Source organism: Marmota flaviventris, chromosome 11, assembly GCF_047511675.1.
Source record: "Marmota flaviventris isolate mMarFla1 chromosome 11, mMarFla1.hap1, whole genome shotgun sequence".
Classification (NCBI taxonomy): domain Eukaryota; kingdom Metazoa; phylum Chordata; class Mammalia; order Rodentia; family Sciuridae; genus Marmota; species Marmota flaviventris.
In genome coordinates, this window is record NC_092508.1 from 99,441,782 (window position 1) to 99,461,033 (window position 19,252).

The 19,252-nt window shown below is 36.3% G+C and overlaps 1 protein-coding gene across 2 annotated transcripts in view; it reads right to left on the reverse strand.

The window, feature by feature from the left end:
* The window catches only part of Cntnap5 (contactin associated protein family member 5), a 787,874-nt gene that overhangs the window by 93,983 nt on the left and 674,639 nt on the right, over positions 1-19,252 (reverse strand). For both annotated transcript variants that reach the window (XM_027936831.2, XM_027936832.2), the window contains exon 19: positions 11,788-12,012. In XM_027936831.2, coding sequence (XP_027792632.2) covers positions 11,788-12,012 — 225 coding nt within the window. The remainder of the gene's footprint in view (positions 1-11,787; positions 12,013-19,252) is intronic.

Here is a 19,252-nt window from a genome sequence, read left to right on the forward strand (position 1 = left end):
AATCTTTTATTTTTTGCATAGTATTTTTATTTTTAAAATTATTTTTTTAATTTATATATGACAGCAGAATGTGTTATAATTCTTATTGCACATATTGAGCACAATTTTTCATATCTCTGGTTTTATACAAAGTATATTCATACCAACTCGTGTCTTCACACATGTACTTTGGATAATAATGTCCATCCATTATAATCTTATGGAATCACCTGTATATGTAGTCTGTCTTTGAAGAAAACATCATTCTGTAGTGCATGAGTATGTTAGCTCCTACGAAGCATTTTGTAGCTGAGAGATCAAAGAAGATGGCACGTGGGTGATGTCAGGAATTTGAGTTGAACTCTTAGGATTGAAAATGATTCACCATCTCTTTTGTGCCAACTGTGGCTTTAGAATAAGGGATCCGATTTCCAAAGCCCTCATTTTTAAACATAGAGAAGTCAGGCTACTTGTTCAAGCAGCAGCGCATCTTTAATAACTATGAATTAGGAGAAATAATGATCATTCAAGGCCTACTTGCTTCACAAAAGGAAATTAACTGCACAGAGAACTGAACAAGCCCCGAGCTTGGCCAATTGCTGAGTTTGTCTTGCATCTCGAGATGTAAGTATTTACAGGTCGAGTGCTCTGAGGAGAACAAAACATGTCTTTTCTCTGAGAAAAGCTTTATTCGAACAGACTCCAACTATTTCCTTAATCCTTAAACCTCTAATTAGAGTTCTAGTCCAAAAGCTAAATATTCAATCCCCAATCTCTTCACCCCAGCTTTAAAAAAAAAAAAAAAAAATTCCAGGTGGCTCAGAAACCAGCCAGCTCTTTGGAGAGTTCTGTAATAACCCTTCTGGTATTTTTCCCACATCTTTCATCTGAGTTCCTCCAGACCCTTTACAAATAGGATCTCATTAATCCCCCACAGCACTGCTGTGAGACCCTTGACCAACACAATTATCCCAAAGGTACAGATGAAGAAACCAAGCCACCTCAAGCATTTCTTTTTCCTTTCTACAAACAATATAACATCACAGGGTGGATAATAATTATCCTGATTCTCACACTACAGTTGTTAGCAACTGGTCTTGTTAAAAAAATTAAAAAATTAAAAAAAAAAACAACAGCTGCTCAATTCTAGGAAAAATTTCTCAAGTGTTTAAACTGGAAAAGTACAAAGTGAGAAGACACAGAAAGCCCTTGGAAAATAAAGCCACAGAACACCAGCTCCACAGAGACCCACTCTATAAACAGCCCTGTTTCTCACACATATATCACAGGTGGCAGAAAAAATACTATGAAGGACAAAAACACTTCAGTATAGCCTTCCTGCACTCCTATGAAGCTGTTAGCTGCTAAACTGACACATTTAGAAAAAGCTTCTATATTTACACGAGTAAAAAAGTTGCCGCTTCTTTAAATGACTGTTACTGCACTTTCAAAGTTGTTTTCCTTTCTGTTTGTTTTACATAAAGATTACAGAGAAACTTGAGAGAAGCCAGTGAAATGGCAGAGAACTGCCTCACTCCTTTCAGGTGATCTAAAGTAAAATGTGCTCATTATAATATTAAATTCCACCACCATCAGGCATTCAATTACCTTTTTATTTATTTTTTAATGTTTTATTGACCATGAAGTGAACATACTCAGAAATGGTCCAGTGTCTATTGTGCTGATGAGTCTCTTTGATATGAATATATTTGTTCCCTCCCAAGTCCCCTTGCTTTCTTTTTTTGGGAAGAACCCCACCTTTAGAATCATCCCCAATATTTTTCTTACTTGGTGAAAGTGATAAACTTCTATTCACTCTTTTATCTCCTGGTGGTGCTTCTTGGCTTTGCGTTCACCAAGAGGAAAATCCATTTCATTTGGTTACAAAAATCTCCTTGTGGATTCTGTGGGGGCATTCCCACATTTGCTAGATAGAATTTATTTCTACTATTTATTTCTACAAAAGAAGAGCTGGGGATATAGTTCAGTGGATAACTACCCTGGGTTCCAGTAGTTCCATGATGACAACAAAAATAACAGAAAACCATAAATTCAACCCAGGAATATTCTCTGTACTAAGGAACTCTGCCAGATGCTTATGTTATAAAGATGAGTCATATATGGCTCCTAAACTCAGGAATATCCCCAGAGTCAAAGATATCATATTCAATTTTCTATTATGACGTATAGAATAGCTTATAGCAGATGGTTAGTGTATGGACTAAATATATGTCTCTCCAAAATTTACACGCTGAAGAATAACCCACAATATGACTTATGGAGGCCTCTAAGAAAGTAATTCAGTTTAAATGAAGTCATAAAACTGGGGCCCTAATTCTATAATATTGGTGATATATATATATATATATATATATATATATATATATATATATATATATATGATAGTGGAATGCATTATAATTCTTATTATACCTATAGAGCACAATTTTTCATATCTTTGGTTGTATACAAAGTATATTCACACCAATTTGTGTCTTCATTCCTGTACTTTGGATAATAACAGTCATCGCATTTCACCATCATTAATGACCCCATGCTCCCTCCCTTCCCCTCCCACCCCTCTACCCTACCTAGAGTCCTTCTATTTCTCCCATGCTCCTCCTCCCTATCCCACTATGAATCAGCCCCTTATATCAAAGAAAATATTCTGCATTTGTTTTTTAGGGATTGGCTAACTTCACTTAGCATTATCTTCTCTAACTCCATCCATTTACCTGCAAATGCCATAATTTTATCTCTTTTATTGCTGAGTAATATTCTATTGTATATATATATATGCCACATTTTTTTATCCATCCATCTATTGAAGAGCATTTAGGTTGGTTCCACAGTTTAGCTATTGTGAATTGTGCTACTATAAACATTGATGTGGCTGTGTCCCTGTAGTATGCTGTTTTTAAGCCCTTTGGTATAGACCGAGGAGAGGGATAGCTGAGTCAAATGGTAGTTCCATTCCCAATTTTTCAAGAAATCTCCATACTACTTTTCATATTGGCGGCACCAATTTGCAGTCCCACCAGCAGTGTATGAGTGTACATTTTTCCCCACATCCTCGATAATACTTATTATTGTTTGTCTTCATAATAGCTGCCATTGTGACTTGAGTGAGATGAAATCTTAGAGTTTGATAATAACATTTCTCTAATTGCTAGTGATGATGAACATTTTTTCATATATTTGTTAATTGATTGTACATCATCTTCTGAGAAGTGTCTGTTCAGGTCCTTGGCCTATTCATTGATTGGGTTATTTGGTTTTTTGGTGTTTAGCTTTTTGAGTTCTTTATATACCTAGAGATTAGTGTTCTATCTGATGTGTGAGTGGTAAAGATTTGCTCCCAAGATGTAGGCTCTGTGTTCACCTCACAGATTGTTTCTTTTGCTGAGAAGAAACATTTTAATTTGAGTCCATCCCATTTATTGATTTTTGACTTTAATTCTTGTACCACAGGAGTCTTATTAAGGAAGTTGGGGCCTAAGATCTACCTTGCTCTTGGATAGGCAGAACTAATATTATCAAAATGACCATACTTTCAAAAGCACTATACATATTTAATGCAATTCTGATCAAAATTCCAATGACAATCCTCATAGAAATAGAAAAAGCAATCATAAAATTCATCTGGAAAAATAAAAGACCCCGAACAGCCAAAGCAATCCTTAGCAAGAAGAGTAAAGCAGGTGGTATCACTACACCAGACCTTAACCTATACTACAGAGTAATAGTAACAAAAACAATATGGTATTGTCACCAAAACAGACTGGTAGACCAATGGTACAGAATAGAGGACACAGAGACTGACCCACAAAACTATAATTATCTTATATTAGACAAAGCTGTCAAAAACACGCATTGGAGAAAGCCTTTTCAATAAATGGTGCTGGGAAAAACTAAAAATTCATATGCAACAAAATGAAATTAAATCCTTATCTCTCACCATGCACAAAACTCAAACTCAAAATGGATCAAGGATTTAGGAATACAACTAGAGACCCTGTGTCTCATAGAAGAAAAAGAATGGTGTCTTTGTATGAAGAGACAGTAGAGAACTTAATCCAATCTCTCTCTCTCTCTCTCTCTCTCTCTCTCTCTCTCTCTCTCTCTCTCTCTCTCATGGATGTGCAGAGAAAAGGTAGTCAACTCAACAGGTACCAGCACTTCTACCATCTTGATCTTGAATGTCAAAACTCTAAAAATTGCAAGGAAGGGAATTTCCATTGTTTAAGTCAACCATCTGTGGTATTTTGTTATGGCAGCCATAGAAAACTAAGATCCTGTGTATTAAAAAAAAAAATATATGTAGAGCTACTTGAATTTTTTGTTAGTTTTATTTCTGTACTAGTCTTTAATTACTGTCCCCCACCCCCAGGGACTTAAAGAACTAGATCAATAGGAGTGGTTCCCCCATGTTGATTTTCCTTGATGTTGGCATTTGCTGCCCAGCTTGCCCCACAAGGAGAGTAGTTGGGGTTGAGGAGGGGCGGTTCTCTCACATTTGACTACATCTCCTCCAATGTATCTTGCAGAGCCTGACTTAGTGGTTTACACAGAGAAAGTTTACTCCGTTCCAGAGTTTTCTCTGTTTTTGAAACATCAAACAAGTTCCCTGTTCCTTAAAGGTCTGCATCAGAGGACATTTGAGAAAATAATCCTTAAAATGTATTGTTTCTCTGCTCTTGGATAGTAAAATATGCTGCCTGTGTCCAATGGCAATCAGCTAATGTGCAGAGTGAGCACCCACTGCCTTATCTTTCTCCTTCTTCAGGCTAATGTTCTGCCCATCAAGTGCTCAGCCTCTAGCCACTGGGCAATTTCCTTTTCCTCTTTGTATTAAATTTTAATCCCAAATGCATTTAACCTTGAACTTTGTATTCATGCTCTGATAACACAATTATGCAAATAATTCTTATTATTACCATTATCAATAAGAAAATAAAAACGCTCTGTACATTATAGCCTGCAATGCACGCCCATGTCCATTTGCATTGCCCATTTGCATTGCTTTATTTGATCTCTGTCTGTTCAGTCAGTTGAAACAAAATATGATATATTGAGTGACCCAAACCAGAGAAACTTGTTTTCTCACAGTTCTGGCAGCTGCAGGTCCAAGGTCAAGCTGCCAGATGATTTGGTCTTTTCCCCAAGGAAAGGCCCTTTGAGCTTGTAGAGTCTGACTTTTTGCTCTGTCTTTACATGGCATTTAGCAACACAAAGACAATTTTGTGTTTCTTCTTATGAGCTCACAAATCCTGTTGGTTCAGGGCTCCAATTTTGTGGCATCTTTGACGTGCTAACTTCTTTACAGTAAATGCAGCTACACTTGGGGTCGGGATTTCAAAATGAAGATTGAGGGCAAGGGAAAAACTAAGTTCATAGCAACCTTCAAGAACCTACAGGGACACTAACAAATTAAGGTGTTCATCACAACAAAGTTTAGAAAAACAAGAAAGTTTCCTCAAATACAATTCCACTCAACATGTTTCTACTTTCACACTCAGACTCACAACTTAGCACTGGATGCTAAATATAAGATAGTGCACGTTCCTTTTGTTCCAGCCTCTGACACTTCCTCTTCCCCTAGGAGGGAGAGGTGAAGAGGAGGACTCTTGATCATCCCCTAGAGGTCATAGTATGTCATAACCACATTGTGTAATGGATGATGAATGACAGACAACAAGAGATAGTTGGAAAGCCTACAAATGTGGGAAATGAACAACAGAATCAAATCTGGGGAAAAACACAGTATATTTGGGGGATTTCAAATCAAAGCTAGCAAAGTTGCATGATGCAAGCCACTGAGATGCAAGTGATCAGGGCATAGTAAAGCAAAACAAATAAGCCTTCTGAAGCTTCTGAGGCTTCTCTCAGTCTGTTTATCAGAATTCCTGCTGCCAGAGGAACACAGACTTATGCCAGTGTCAGAGAGTGGGTAGTAGGAGACAGCACTAAACTCTGAAGGACTCACATGGAAGAATGGTGAGGATAACATAAGGTCAACTCAAAGCAGATAGTGAGTTTTGTCCTTGGAAGACACAAGAGTCTTTGGATCCCTGACTCTTGTGTCAGGGATCTGTCCAAATGTGAAGTGTCTTGGTTCATCATTATTCCCTCCAAGGTGTATACAATCAGAAATGCAGACAGTGAGTCTTATGAGTGTATATGTTCAAAAAGATTAATAAAGAGGAAATACTGAAGCAAAGGCAGACAAACCATTTGGTGCTGAAGGGCACCTGAACAGCCACCGTGGTAAGGTGACCTGGGAGCACCATTTGGATTTTGTACTCATAGCACTTTACTGTAGTTTGGTGGCCTAAAAGTTAGCACATCTTTCAAATTTGACTTTTTATACAATTCAGGATCCAAAATGGACTAATGTTTAAAACCATATTGAATAAAATTGATTGGGGAATATACATTTCTGCAGTGGCATTACAATGGCAAAATGCAGAACAAAGAAATATTTTTATTAAAGAACATGATATCTGCATAGAGAATACTGACTTATATTTCATAATTCAAAGTTCACCCACTGCATGATGCCTTTTCTGACCTTCTCTATCAGAGAAAATTGATTCATTTGACTTCCCTCTACCTTGACCTAGGATCTAGCATATATGTACCTGGTGCCATGTTATATGGTTGGTTGTCTTTATTTCTGTCCCAAAACAAATTCTGTAAGGCAGGGTAGGGTCTTATTGACCTCTCTCTCTCTCTCTCTCTCTCTCTCTCTCTCTCTCTCTCTCTCTCTCTCTCTCTCTCTCAGATGTGAAATTTAATCTGCTTGTGGAAGGGTCTCCTTGACTATTTTCAAATGACAAACTTCAAGGACAACCCCCCCAGTACTGTAGAGAAGGCAGAGCCATCCCTCAGCAGAATGCTGTGAAGGTCAAGTGTAGCTTTAAAACACTCTCAGCTCCCTCTCTAGACTCTTTCCTCATTTGAAAGACCCTTCTCTTCTAATTGCCAAGTCTCTGAGAAGTTGCCTATGACTCAAAGCCCCAGAATATGGAGCTCTAATTGCCCTCTCTCTCCTGAGAACTACCTGACCTCAAAATGCCTCTGTTTCTGCCTCCACTCTTCCACCCACAAATTAAAATCCTTTTCTTCATTTAGGAAGAAGAACCTGTTTTCACTTAAAAAGACAGCAGCAGCTTAAATCCAAATAAATCCATGTTTGGAGAAATTTCAAGAATAATGATAAAGGGCAAAGAAGAATTCCAAACCAGCCAAATCAAACCCTTGCCAGGGCAAGACTTGTAAGCATGACTTTGAATCACATTGATCTTTCCTCTGGCCTGCAAAATTATATGAAATAAGTTTGCAAGCTGATAATTTTGTTCAGTATTTGCACAATTTATCCAACTAACTCCCCACCCTGGCTTCTTAATCCACAGTACTGGAATTAAAGCTATTTTGTATAAGCTGGTTCTGGATGTTTGCTTCCTCCTGGGAAAGCAAAAGGGACTCACTTCAATAGGGCCCTCCCCTCATAATTCCACCAGATTCCCAAAAGTGTCTTAGATTCAAAAAAAGGTTAAGAAGCCTGCATGAGAACAAGTCCCTTAATTCCATCTCAGCTAGGTATGACTCAATCTTATTATAAAAACTCTTACAGATAAAAGACCTTTCCTAGTTAACCTTTTACTATTTTTTCTCTCCTTATCTTTTTGCCCATAAAGTATTCCTGATTTCCAATAGCATTTTCAGTAATGTATTTTTTTTTTACTGCAGTGAATCAAAGGCACATTGAAAATATTCCTAGCTCTTGATAATGCAGTGCCCTCACCCCACATATGATTCACAAATAATTTGGTCAGAAACTTGATACCATGGATACATTGAAAACAAGTTGTAAAGGTATCAATTCTTAATTCCTCAAAGCAGCATTTCAAGGTCTGTAAAAGAATTCTTAATGGAAAGTAATATTAATGTCAGACAACACCAGAAGAAAACAAATAATCACAAAATCTAAGATATGGAGGGAAAAGAAAAAACTCCAGCTATTTTTTTCTCTCTTCTGCTGCTGGAATTATTACAGGTTCTCCAACAAATAGTCATTTAATTATTATCTGAAAACTCCAATGAGAAGGCTACCACTTGACTATTTGATCCCATTGTTATAATCCCTGAAGCCTTCTTTCTAGTTAGATTGCTTTAGAAATCTGGGTACTCCCTCTTCTCACTAGGCTGCTTTTTAAAACTTGAAGACAGTTTCTGTGTCTCTTTTTCCTTATCACCTAGACAGCACCCTGTCCTGCTTATCTTTTCTGTCTTCTCAGTCTCTCATACTACAGAGTTGAACCTAGTACTGACCTTAAGAGTTAATGGAAGAATGAATGAGTGATCATGGATCTTGGTTGTATCTCTGTGGCATAAGGAGATGACAGGTGATACCCAGGATTCTATATGCCCTAGTCCTTCTCCAAGGCATTCACAGAAGTGTCACCTGGAACAATGTGGGGCTGCCTATTACTAACCACGTTGTGGACATCCATCTCTATGGTTTAACCTGAGCTAAAAGGACTAGCCCTAGGGCTTTCACACTTGCCCTGAGACCTAACCATAAAACAAACAAAGCACAGGTCTCCTTATTTCCTGAATTTAGCTAGTGTTTTAAAAAAAACACAAATGTCTATGGAGTCAGGCTGAGTTTCTGATGATATAGGAATCTAGGAACATGGCAGAATTCAAGAATGCCTTCCCTATTAAATATACAAATTATTTTTAAAATTATTACAGAGAGAGCTGTAACTCAGAGGTAGAGCACTTGTTTATATATTCACAACCCTGAGTTCAATCCCCAGCACTACAAAAACAAACAAATTTAGCTCTTATGACTTAGAGTACAGAATATGCTATCAGACTGGGGAAGGGAGGTTGAATCCTGAATCTGCCCCTTACTTGTTAAAAGATTTTAATGAAGTTATTTGATTATGTGCCTCAATAGCTCCAACTATGGAAAACTGGGTTTTTAGGTTATATCCACATCACCAATTAAACAGAGTTGCTTCGAGAACCATGGACAGTCTGAGTTAATTAAATTAAGTAGACAACATCAGTCTTGTTATGCATTGTCTGCATTCATGACAGTTATATTCATGCTTCTGGCCTGACAGCAATACATGTGCTTGTGAAGTTACACTCAAAAGAGGCTTTGGAGAGAATCCTGCATCTTACTTCTCCATAACCATCTTTTTTTTTTTTTCAATTCTCTTTATTTTATTTGTTCTTTTTATATATACACGAGAGTAGAGTGTATTTTGACATATTATATATAATGTTCTATTCTTGTGGTTGTACATGATGTGGAGTTTCACTGGTCATGTGTTCAGACATGAACATAGGAAAATTATGTCCAGTTCATTCTACTGTCTTTCATATTCACACCCCCTCCCTTCCCTTCATTCTCCTTTGTCTAATCCAATGAACTTGTCTTCTTCCTTCTCCCCACACCCATTGTGAAATTAGCATCACAGAGAATACAGGGTCTTTTGGGTTTTTGGCACTGTCTTATTTCACATAACATGATAATCTCCATCCATAACTATCTTTTTTTTTTTTTTTTTTTTGGAGAGGGGTTACTGTGGAATGAACCCAGGGGCAATCGACCACTGAGTCACATTCCAGTCCTATTCTCCTATTTTGTATATTATTTAGAGACAGGGTCTTACTGAATTGCTTAGCACCTCATTTTTTAAAATTTTTTTGTTGAGGTTGACTTTCAACTCACGATCCTCCTGTCTCTGCCTCTCAAGCTGCTGGGATTGCAGGTGTGCACTACTGCACCCAGCCATAACCATCTTAATATGTTCCATCCACATCATTAGAGGATGAACTGATTTAGAAGGAATATTTCTGGACTGATTATCAGGAGATCTGCGTTATGGTCCCAGTGTTGTCATAAATCATCTGTTTGGCATAGGTTAACCTGCTTGACCTCTGCATCTCCCAGTGTCCTCAGCCAGTCTTATCAACCTCAAGAGGAATTATAAGGCAAAGTGGAAGACCTGGCATGTTGATATAGTGGTACTAATGACAATCATGTAAAGGTCTTCCAATAAATAGCAGAATGAATAACCTTTCTCTCCTGTAGATTCCTCAAGGACTGATGCACTTGGAATGACCTGTCTCCCTCCTCCAACTCTTTCTTCTCCTCTTCATCTTTCTCTCTCTCTTTCTTCTTCTCTGTTACTCGTACAATGAATGAAACCTTTTGCATTACCTGGGCCATAGTTATTATCATTGTACTTCAGGCCTGGTTCAAACCACAGGCTCCCCAATTTTGATCCTACAATTAGAATCAAATATACCATCCCTTACTTTGAAAGTCATAAGTCATTAGACATCAAAAAGCAGGATGAAGTAATGAACAATAAACCCAATAAAATGTAGATAAAGAAAATTATTGAGAATTTCTCCTAAGGTCTAGAAAGGGCTATATAAGTGCTTCATTCCTTGAACTCTCCTTCTACTGTGGGCCACCACAATCCTTCCTATAGTATACCATTGTGGGTCCTGAAGAACTGATAAAAAGCCCATGTCATAATACCTGCAGATTTCAAGAGGAGGAAAGGGAAGCTCTTGATTACAGGACAGTGTTTTTGGAGATCATATAACAGGAATATCTAGGTCTTGGCCATTTTGCCTGTAAAAGCGATTATACTAACCCCATGGGGTTCTAATTTTGTAGTGTCCTTGGCCACAGAGATAACAAGAGTCCTTATTCTTGCAAGGTGTAATGAGGATATATGGGAAGAAATCCTGACTTCTAATAACCATAATAACTGGCCACCTTCAGCATTCCTTGTGTGGAAGACAATCTGGCCCTTCATTACCTTAATCTTCTCATAGTCCATTTTGCCCACATTCTTTCCACATTCTCACCTTTTTCTTAAACGAATAATGGATAATTTAATCATGAAAGCCTAGGTTCTATAAGATACCTTACAAATGGAAAAATAATGCCTTCTCTTCAAATATAATGATACTGAACGTATCACCAGTCCAGAAGCATAAACTATAATATATTATATATAACCTTCAAAAATAATTGGGTCTATTTATTTAATTTCAGGAAAAAAATGCCATGCAAGTGTTTGTGAATTTCATATTAAGTTGGAATAATTGTAGAATGAAAAGAAATAACAAATTGTTTATTTATAAAAACAATAGTATTATTGTTTTTTTAAAATAAAATATCCCAAATTTTGCTGTTTCAAGATAGAAAATGCTACAGTGTGCACAGTCTTTAACTATATAGAAAAGTTTGTCTCCCCCAACCAAAATCTGGTTCTCAGAAGCAGATTTTCTCTTCCACAAGGTTATAACTCATGTATAGTACTTTTCTCTAAGACCTGGACAATTGACATCTATTAATATAGCCTGCATTTTGCTAGGTGTTTTAACAACCCTCAGTAAAAAGGACTGCAGCAAAGATGACAGGATATATGTGGCAAGTGTCCTTCTGAAATTCAGATATGCTTATGATCTTCTCCTTTACACTTAATGGATTCCAGCACAGAATAAATAATAAAGAATTACTGCTACACAGTTGAGGTAAATTAAAGTCAATGCATTTGAGACTTCAGCAGTGAATTGACGCTGGCCCTGAATACCAATTGCAACTCATAAAGGTAAAGTATAATCAAGAGTTTGGCTGGCAGGCTTGAAAAAAGCTACCCAAATGGGACCAACTTTAGGTTAAAACTATGCAGAGTTCTGGAGGACATGCACTCTCCCTCCAGGCCAGTCTGACACTCCATTGGACTTTATGTCATCTACACTCACCATTTTTGCAGAGAAAGACAGCCAGAAAGTCCTGAGAAGAAGAATTGAGAAAGAGCAAGAGGCTGGGTGTCTGAGCTGTCACAAAACTGAATGCAATGTTCTCTTTGGATGGAGCCGTATCTGTGTAAATAGCTGAAGATGAGAGGTTTGTATTCTTGGTGACAGGGTAGGGTTCTTGAAACATGTATGTAACTGATGTTCCAGCCTCAAAAACAGCAGAAACCTCTGTAAAAGAGAAAAAAGGGAGCACACATTGAAACAGTCAGTGAAGCATTCAGAATAGTTATAGTTGCTTGTGTATTGTCTCCTATATACCAGGCACCATGTGAAGGGTTTTAAATGTATTATGTAACATGCTCCCCATAATAATTTTGAAGTGGCAAAAATTATTATTCTTATTTATAAAATGAGAAACCTGAGACTCACGGAGGTTAAGAACATTGAATAAAGTTGCACAGCCAGAAGGGAGCTCACATTTGCCTCCTAAAGTTTAGGTCTGGATCAACGTACATTTGCAGAATGACTATCATGTCCCAGGCTAACTTTGTTAGAAGCAAAATGTAAATGTCCTTGACTTTAGCATAGTGCAAAAAGAAATGTTTCTGGGACCATATTGCAATCAAAATAGAGAGCTTAATAGCTCTTATTTGTATTTATCTGTATGAGATTACAGGATGTGAATGGGTATTCAATTACAAAGAGTAGGACAGGGGGATGGGCAGATGCCATTGTCTATAATGTTGGGTCAAGCATGAGGATGAAGGGGAACAGTATAGAAGGAATTTTCTGAAAAAGTAGCAAATGCATAGATATCAGTCTTATAGGCATTGATACTCAGTTCCGAAAACTAGCAGACTTAGGCACACAAACCCTATAACACAGCACATTGGATGAAGCTCTGCCAACAAACACCATGGAAAAATGTGGCATCTATAAAGTAATAGAGTTCAATTAGCAGAAAACTGAAAATCACTCAATGCTCCTTGTAGAATGCTCCCGCTCCATTACATCATTTTAGTTCATAGAAGTAACACTGCAAGAATCAGTACTAGATTTGATTTCATGCAGGCTTTGTGGTCCTAGGTAATGTAGCGAATCCTATGGAGACTTTTCCTCTGGCGAAAGGGAATATAACCTACCTCATTAGTATTTCTAATGAAACTATGCCAAGCAATGCTCTTAAGTGCTTTACACACTTAAGAGCATTGCTTGGCACAGTTTGAACTCCACATTAGAAGAAAATTTAATCTGAACCCATTCCAGTTGCCATCATACAATGCACCATTTTATTTACCATGCATTCATCCAAATGCTGAAATATTTATTCTGCTTAGACCAAGGATGCTCTTGAGTTCACTTAAAATTTCGTCTCTTTACCAGGGTGTGAAGGAAAGGTTCCTTTGTAGAGCAACACATCTTACATCTGGTAGCCATCTCTGCCATAGAAACAGCACGGCAAATGTGAATGTGTATTAACTATTAACATGATGAATTTCCTTTCATCCTAAAGGACATGCAGAATATTCCTAATTTCTCATAAAGTTCTTTGATTGAGTTTGTAGCACCTAGAACATAATGCAACCTGGATTTGGTTCCTAATTCACTCGCAAATTTGTTCCACTTTGTGAAAACTCTGCTCCAGTGTGTAATCATGCCAAAAAAATTAATGTTGCATATTTATTCATATTGCTTAGCAGGTTGAGAATACTAGTTTGTTTCTACTAAAGATTCATAGAAAATGTTTTGTATTAATTGAGCAAGTTACAATATTGGTATTCCTGATTATAAAAATATACAGCATATAACTTGTGACAGTGAAGATCTTGGCTAATCATCAGCTTGATCCAAGTATTTTTCTTGAATAATCTTCCTAAGGGACATTTATCATGTATTTAGAGCTACTGTTTTCTAGTTAACACAATGAAGGACTTTTATTTGATGTTTGTCTATATGCTTAAATATTCACAAGTCTAATTCAAAGCATTCTATTACACATATTATATATTGGCTTATGTCTTTTCATATTTAGGACAAGAAATTAGAAATGAAAAGCATTTCATATTGAGATATGTAAAGCCAAGTTTCTGTCATTTTTCTTCCCCTATCCATAGTTCTAATTATTTTTAATGTTTAGATATTGCCTATTTTAGCATAAAGCTAAATTCAATAATGTACCTCGATTCTGTTATTCTTTCTGCTTCTTATGTTTTATAATCAGAGAACCAGCTTTTGATCAAATAAATTGAGTTTCCGGATATTCAAAACAATGAGATAAATGGAAGAAAATATTTAATTCAAAGGTGACTGCCAGTGTTCATTGTGCTACTCCAACCAGTGATGTCAATACTAACATCCCTGCACACCCACTTGGTAAATGAAGCCATGGTGTTCAGGTCTTGAGATACTAGGACATGCATTTAAACAAATAAATACCAGTGGAAATAAAGGAAACTGGAAGGTATTATCTCAAAATCTGAAGGAAATAAAATACAAGGGTACTCACTATATTCCTTCTATTTGTCTAGAAGCAGAACAGGAAATTACAAAAATGAAAGTTCTTTATAAACCTTTTCTCTCCGGCTTAAAGAGAGAGAGATAAATTCTTGCTTGATTACCAGTTCAAAGATATGGACACTAACCAAATCTGTAGGCTCGCTTTCCTCCTATAAATTTGCCTTCCCTATTTTCTTACTTCTGAAGCCTGGGACTGCTTTTCCTGTGTTGTGCCACTTCTCTAAAATTTATTGTTCTTTGTTGAAATATTATTAAAGGCAGATCCATGAACCACTGCTTTGAGTAAATTTTCTTCTCTGTGATATGAATTCCAAAGACTAATTGATCTGTTTGTTTATCTCTGGTTAGTCTGTTTTTACAGAGTTTTGTCTCAACTCTATGCTTATGAGGATTGGAAAAATTGATCTTTTTCCCCCTCCCTTTCAGAACTTAGTCTAAGATTTGAGTGAATTTGTTTGAGTGACAGAGACCAAGGTTCTCAGAGATGTATGCCCCTGAGGTCCAGAGAACCCTAAGACCTGAAAGAGGTGCTCAGCATTGATAAGACCTTGAAGTGGAAAATTAACTAGGAGGAGTTTCTAGTAAACGGGGATAGCCCTAGGGAGGGATCCTGATTGATCTGAAACTGGATTCTGGATTTGTATATTTCTAGCTTTCACAGAATCCAAATCAACCTCCAGTTTCTCAGAGACCGATGGGGGTATTTAGTCAGTTATAGGTTGGATGGAAGATTTAGAAGACAGTGTGGAAAAGCACAGCACATAGGATTAATTCAATAAACAGCAGCTAGTCTTAATAATAGTGACAGAATTAAATTAAGAATGAGAACAATAAAGACCAGTGTAGGATAATGTATAGTCTAATGGATACCTAGAAATCATATAGGCTGCAATTAATTTAGAAAAAAAATTAAATATACTAAAAGTAAGTTGGAAATGTGTACATGGAGTGTATATTTCATAATATTAAAAATTACTATTACAGTTTTTCCTTATGAAAATGACCCTATGCATGTGATTTTAATGAATCCTTATCTTTTAGGAATCCCTGCTGCATTATTTATACATTACATGATATTATATCTGAGATTTGCTTCAAAATAATAAGGGAGGAATTCAGGAGATGCATATATTGATGAAATAAATGAGTTGGTCATTGTTGAACTAGAAAAGGGGTGTATGGAGATTCTTAAATTCTTTACTGTATGTAGTTTGTTTTCATTTTCCACAAGAAAAAAAATAAAACAAAATGATATAAATTGGTAGAAATGTAAATATTAAAGGATTCTTGAACAGGGTTTTAGACTATGTAAAAAGTACACAAAATATATATGCTATTATTTTTACTGAAATTCCATTGCTAAGAAAAAATTAATCCATTTGTTTATTGTAATATTATTTAAAACAAAATCTGATCTAAAATTCATCAGATGGTCTAAAATTTTGAAACAGTAGGAACTGTAAGCATTTAGTGTGACCTTTTTTTTGCAGGAATTATCTCAAGTGCTTTGTGGAGGGCTCATTGGATGCTAAATTTCACTATTTGTGAAAGATTCCTGCATTTTCCATACTTGGTTGAGAAGGAAATTAAGGAAGCTTGAGGTTCAGTTACATGACCAGCGTCACATACTGCAGGCTGCAAGCAAGCCAGGGTCTGAATTTAGTTAGGTCTCATGGCAGAGTTCCAATATGATTTGGGGGGCTGTAATGCTGTGGTGATGGAATGAATTAAATAAGAGAAGGCAACTACACCAGATAGAATATATTGCAATCGTTTAAACTGATACTTACAGATATTTATGATGTATATAGGAATAAAATAGATAAAATCGATGGTGTAAAATATAATGGGTAGCACTATCTCTGCTCTATTAAATGCAAAGAAAAGAACTAGAAGGAAACATTTTTTAATTATAGTAATTACATTGGGTTTTACCTTTTCTAGTTTTCCAAATAAATTTCCAAATATATTATCTAACATTTTATTTAGGAAAAATATTTGAATGATATCAGCATGACAGTCTTACCCAGATTATTCAATTAATGGTAAGTGGTGGGGGGCTAAGGACAAATACATATCAACAAATGATATGGGAGCAAGTGGATATGAACATGCCAGAGAATCAAGGTGGATCCCTACCTCACAATACACACACACACACACACACACACACACACACAATTAACTCATAATGAACCAAAGCCCTGAATTTAAGAGCTGAAACTACAGAACTATTAGAATAAACTATAGATGCAAATTTTCATGTCCTTGGATGAGACAATGATTTCTCAGATATGACACTAAAAGCATAGCAAAAACAGTTGATCAACTGGGCTTTATCATAATTAAAAACTTGGTGCTTTAAAAGACAATGTAAATAAAATGAAAAGTAAACCCAAATAATGGGATAAAATAAGTGAAAAACATTATATATATATATATACATGTTATATTCAGAAGACACAAAAAATCTGTATACCTGAATAGTATAAGAAAAAATGAAAAATTGGCAAAGGATTTGAGTAAACATTTCCCAAAGAAATTATACAAATGGATAATAAACCCATGAAAAGATGATCAATGTAATTGATACTTAGGGAAACATAAGTCAACACCTATTGTGATACACGTTACAATCAGTAGATGTCTATTACAACAAGTCAAGAAATAACAAGAGTAGGCAAGAATGTAGAAAATTTGAATATATATATATACATACACACATACATACATACTGCTGGTAAGAATGTAATGCCCAATTACCTCTTTGAAAACCAGTTTAGAAATTCTCAAAACATAAAACACATAGTTAAAACAGGATCCAACAACCTTATTTCTAAGTGTACACTCAAGAGAATAGAATACATACATCCACACAAAAATATGTACTCTAATATTAATAGCGGAGTTATTCATAATAGCCAAAGAATTGTAACCATTCCCAAATCCATCAACTGGTAAATGGAGAAACAAAACATGGCACATTTATACTGTGGAATACTCTCTGGAATAAAGAGAAATAAAATGCTAAAACAATGATACAACATGGATACACCTTAACAATATTGCATTAAGTGAAAGAAAGTAGACTAAAAGAGGCCCAAAATTATATGGGTCCATTTATATGAAAAGTCTAGAATGGGCAAATTCATAGAGACAGAAAGCAGATTAGTGGTTTCCAGGGACGGGCAGGTGAGGTGAATGGGAAGTGACTGTGAAAGGGCATAAAATTTTTTGGAAAGGATGATGAAAATATTCTGGAATTAGATAGTGATGATGGTGTGCCTCTCTGTGAAAATGCTAAAAATCACTGAACCACAAACTTTAAAAATGTGGGTTTTATGATATGTGAATTATGATCATCTAATAATTGACAAAACAGAAAAAAAACATACAAAGCAAAAGCCCATATATTCAGAGAGATAAAATCCTATTATCATAGTTCTGTACAGAATTAAATGAGAAGAAACAAGAAAAAGAAATAAAAGATATGCTGTATGAATCTCCAACTTTGGAACATATTAGCAAGTCACCAAATCTTCTGTTTGGGGTCTAGAATGACTGCCAAAGGCCTACATGAAAATGGCTTGGTCACCAGCTTGTGGTGTTCTATGGAGGTGGCACAACTTTTAGGAGGTGGGGTCTAGTGGAAGAAGTTAGATAATTGGGGCCATGCCCTTGAAGGAGATATCAGGATTTCAGCCTTTTTCTCTCATTTTTCTTTGCTTCCTGGCAGCCATGAGTTGAATAGTTTCTGCTGCCCTGTGCTACCTGCCATGATATGCTGTACTATGCCACCCCAAGTTCAGAGGAAATAGGACAAAGTGACCATGAATGGAAACCATGGAAATTCTGAGCTGCAATAAACATTTCTTGCTTTTAAGGTGATTATCTCAGGCATTTTGTCACAGGTACAGAAAGAGGATTAACATACCTCTGTGAAGCCCTCATATGTTAAATCCAGATATTAAATAATCCTGTCATTGGTTAAAGGATAAGGAATATATATATATATATATATATATATATATATATATATATATATATATATATTGCACTTCATCCAGTTAATTTTATGACTTGCATATTTCCATATTACCATAAGAAATAGAAAGTGGGCCAATGGAGTTTCTGGCCCAGGATTGGAAATGAACATGTCCCTAATTCCACCCAAGATATTTTCAGTATTTCCTGGAATACCCTGTGCTTCAGTAAAAGGAATGGAAGAACACCCCTGTAGAAAGGGCATTTTGGTCATGACCATCTTGTAGCTGATGGCTTCCTATTTCAGTTCCACACCACACTTCCCAGGGTCAATTGGCATGGTTAAAAGTCCCATGCATTGCAATAACTGAACATAGAGGGGATTATTTCCTTTGAATACAGAGAGGGGAAATTTGGAAATAGTGAGATCCGAGGCTCCCTGAAAAGGCTAAGCATACATTTGTCCATTTAATTTACAGATCAAAGTAAGGGTGAAAGAGCACAGAAAATTAGCATATGTAGGCAACAGATACAGTGGGGTGGCCAGATGAGACTAAATAGGAATTCTCTCAGACAAAGGAAGTGACAATAAAAAGATAAATCTAGAACAATGTGATCTACAAGACACATGTTGGAATCACATCCCTGGAGAAATGCAGGGAAATCTATTTGGCTTTTTTCTATAGACAGTAGCCTTGGATGGGGACACTGTAAGATGGTGCTTATGCACTTCAGTGACCAAGCCTGGTAGTGTTTATTCTGCATTTGTTCTTCTTAGAATGTGGAACCACTCTAACAATGGCATCCAAACTTTTCAGGGGATGTAACTTAGAGATCTCGCCCAGTGTGAAACCTAGTAGCATTTTTGCTTGCCTTAGCTCATATTAAGAACCTACTGAGATGGCACTTGTTATATTTCAAGCTCCCATGCAGGGTTTCCAACACACTCTTGGCCCTAAAATTTGTA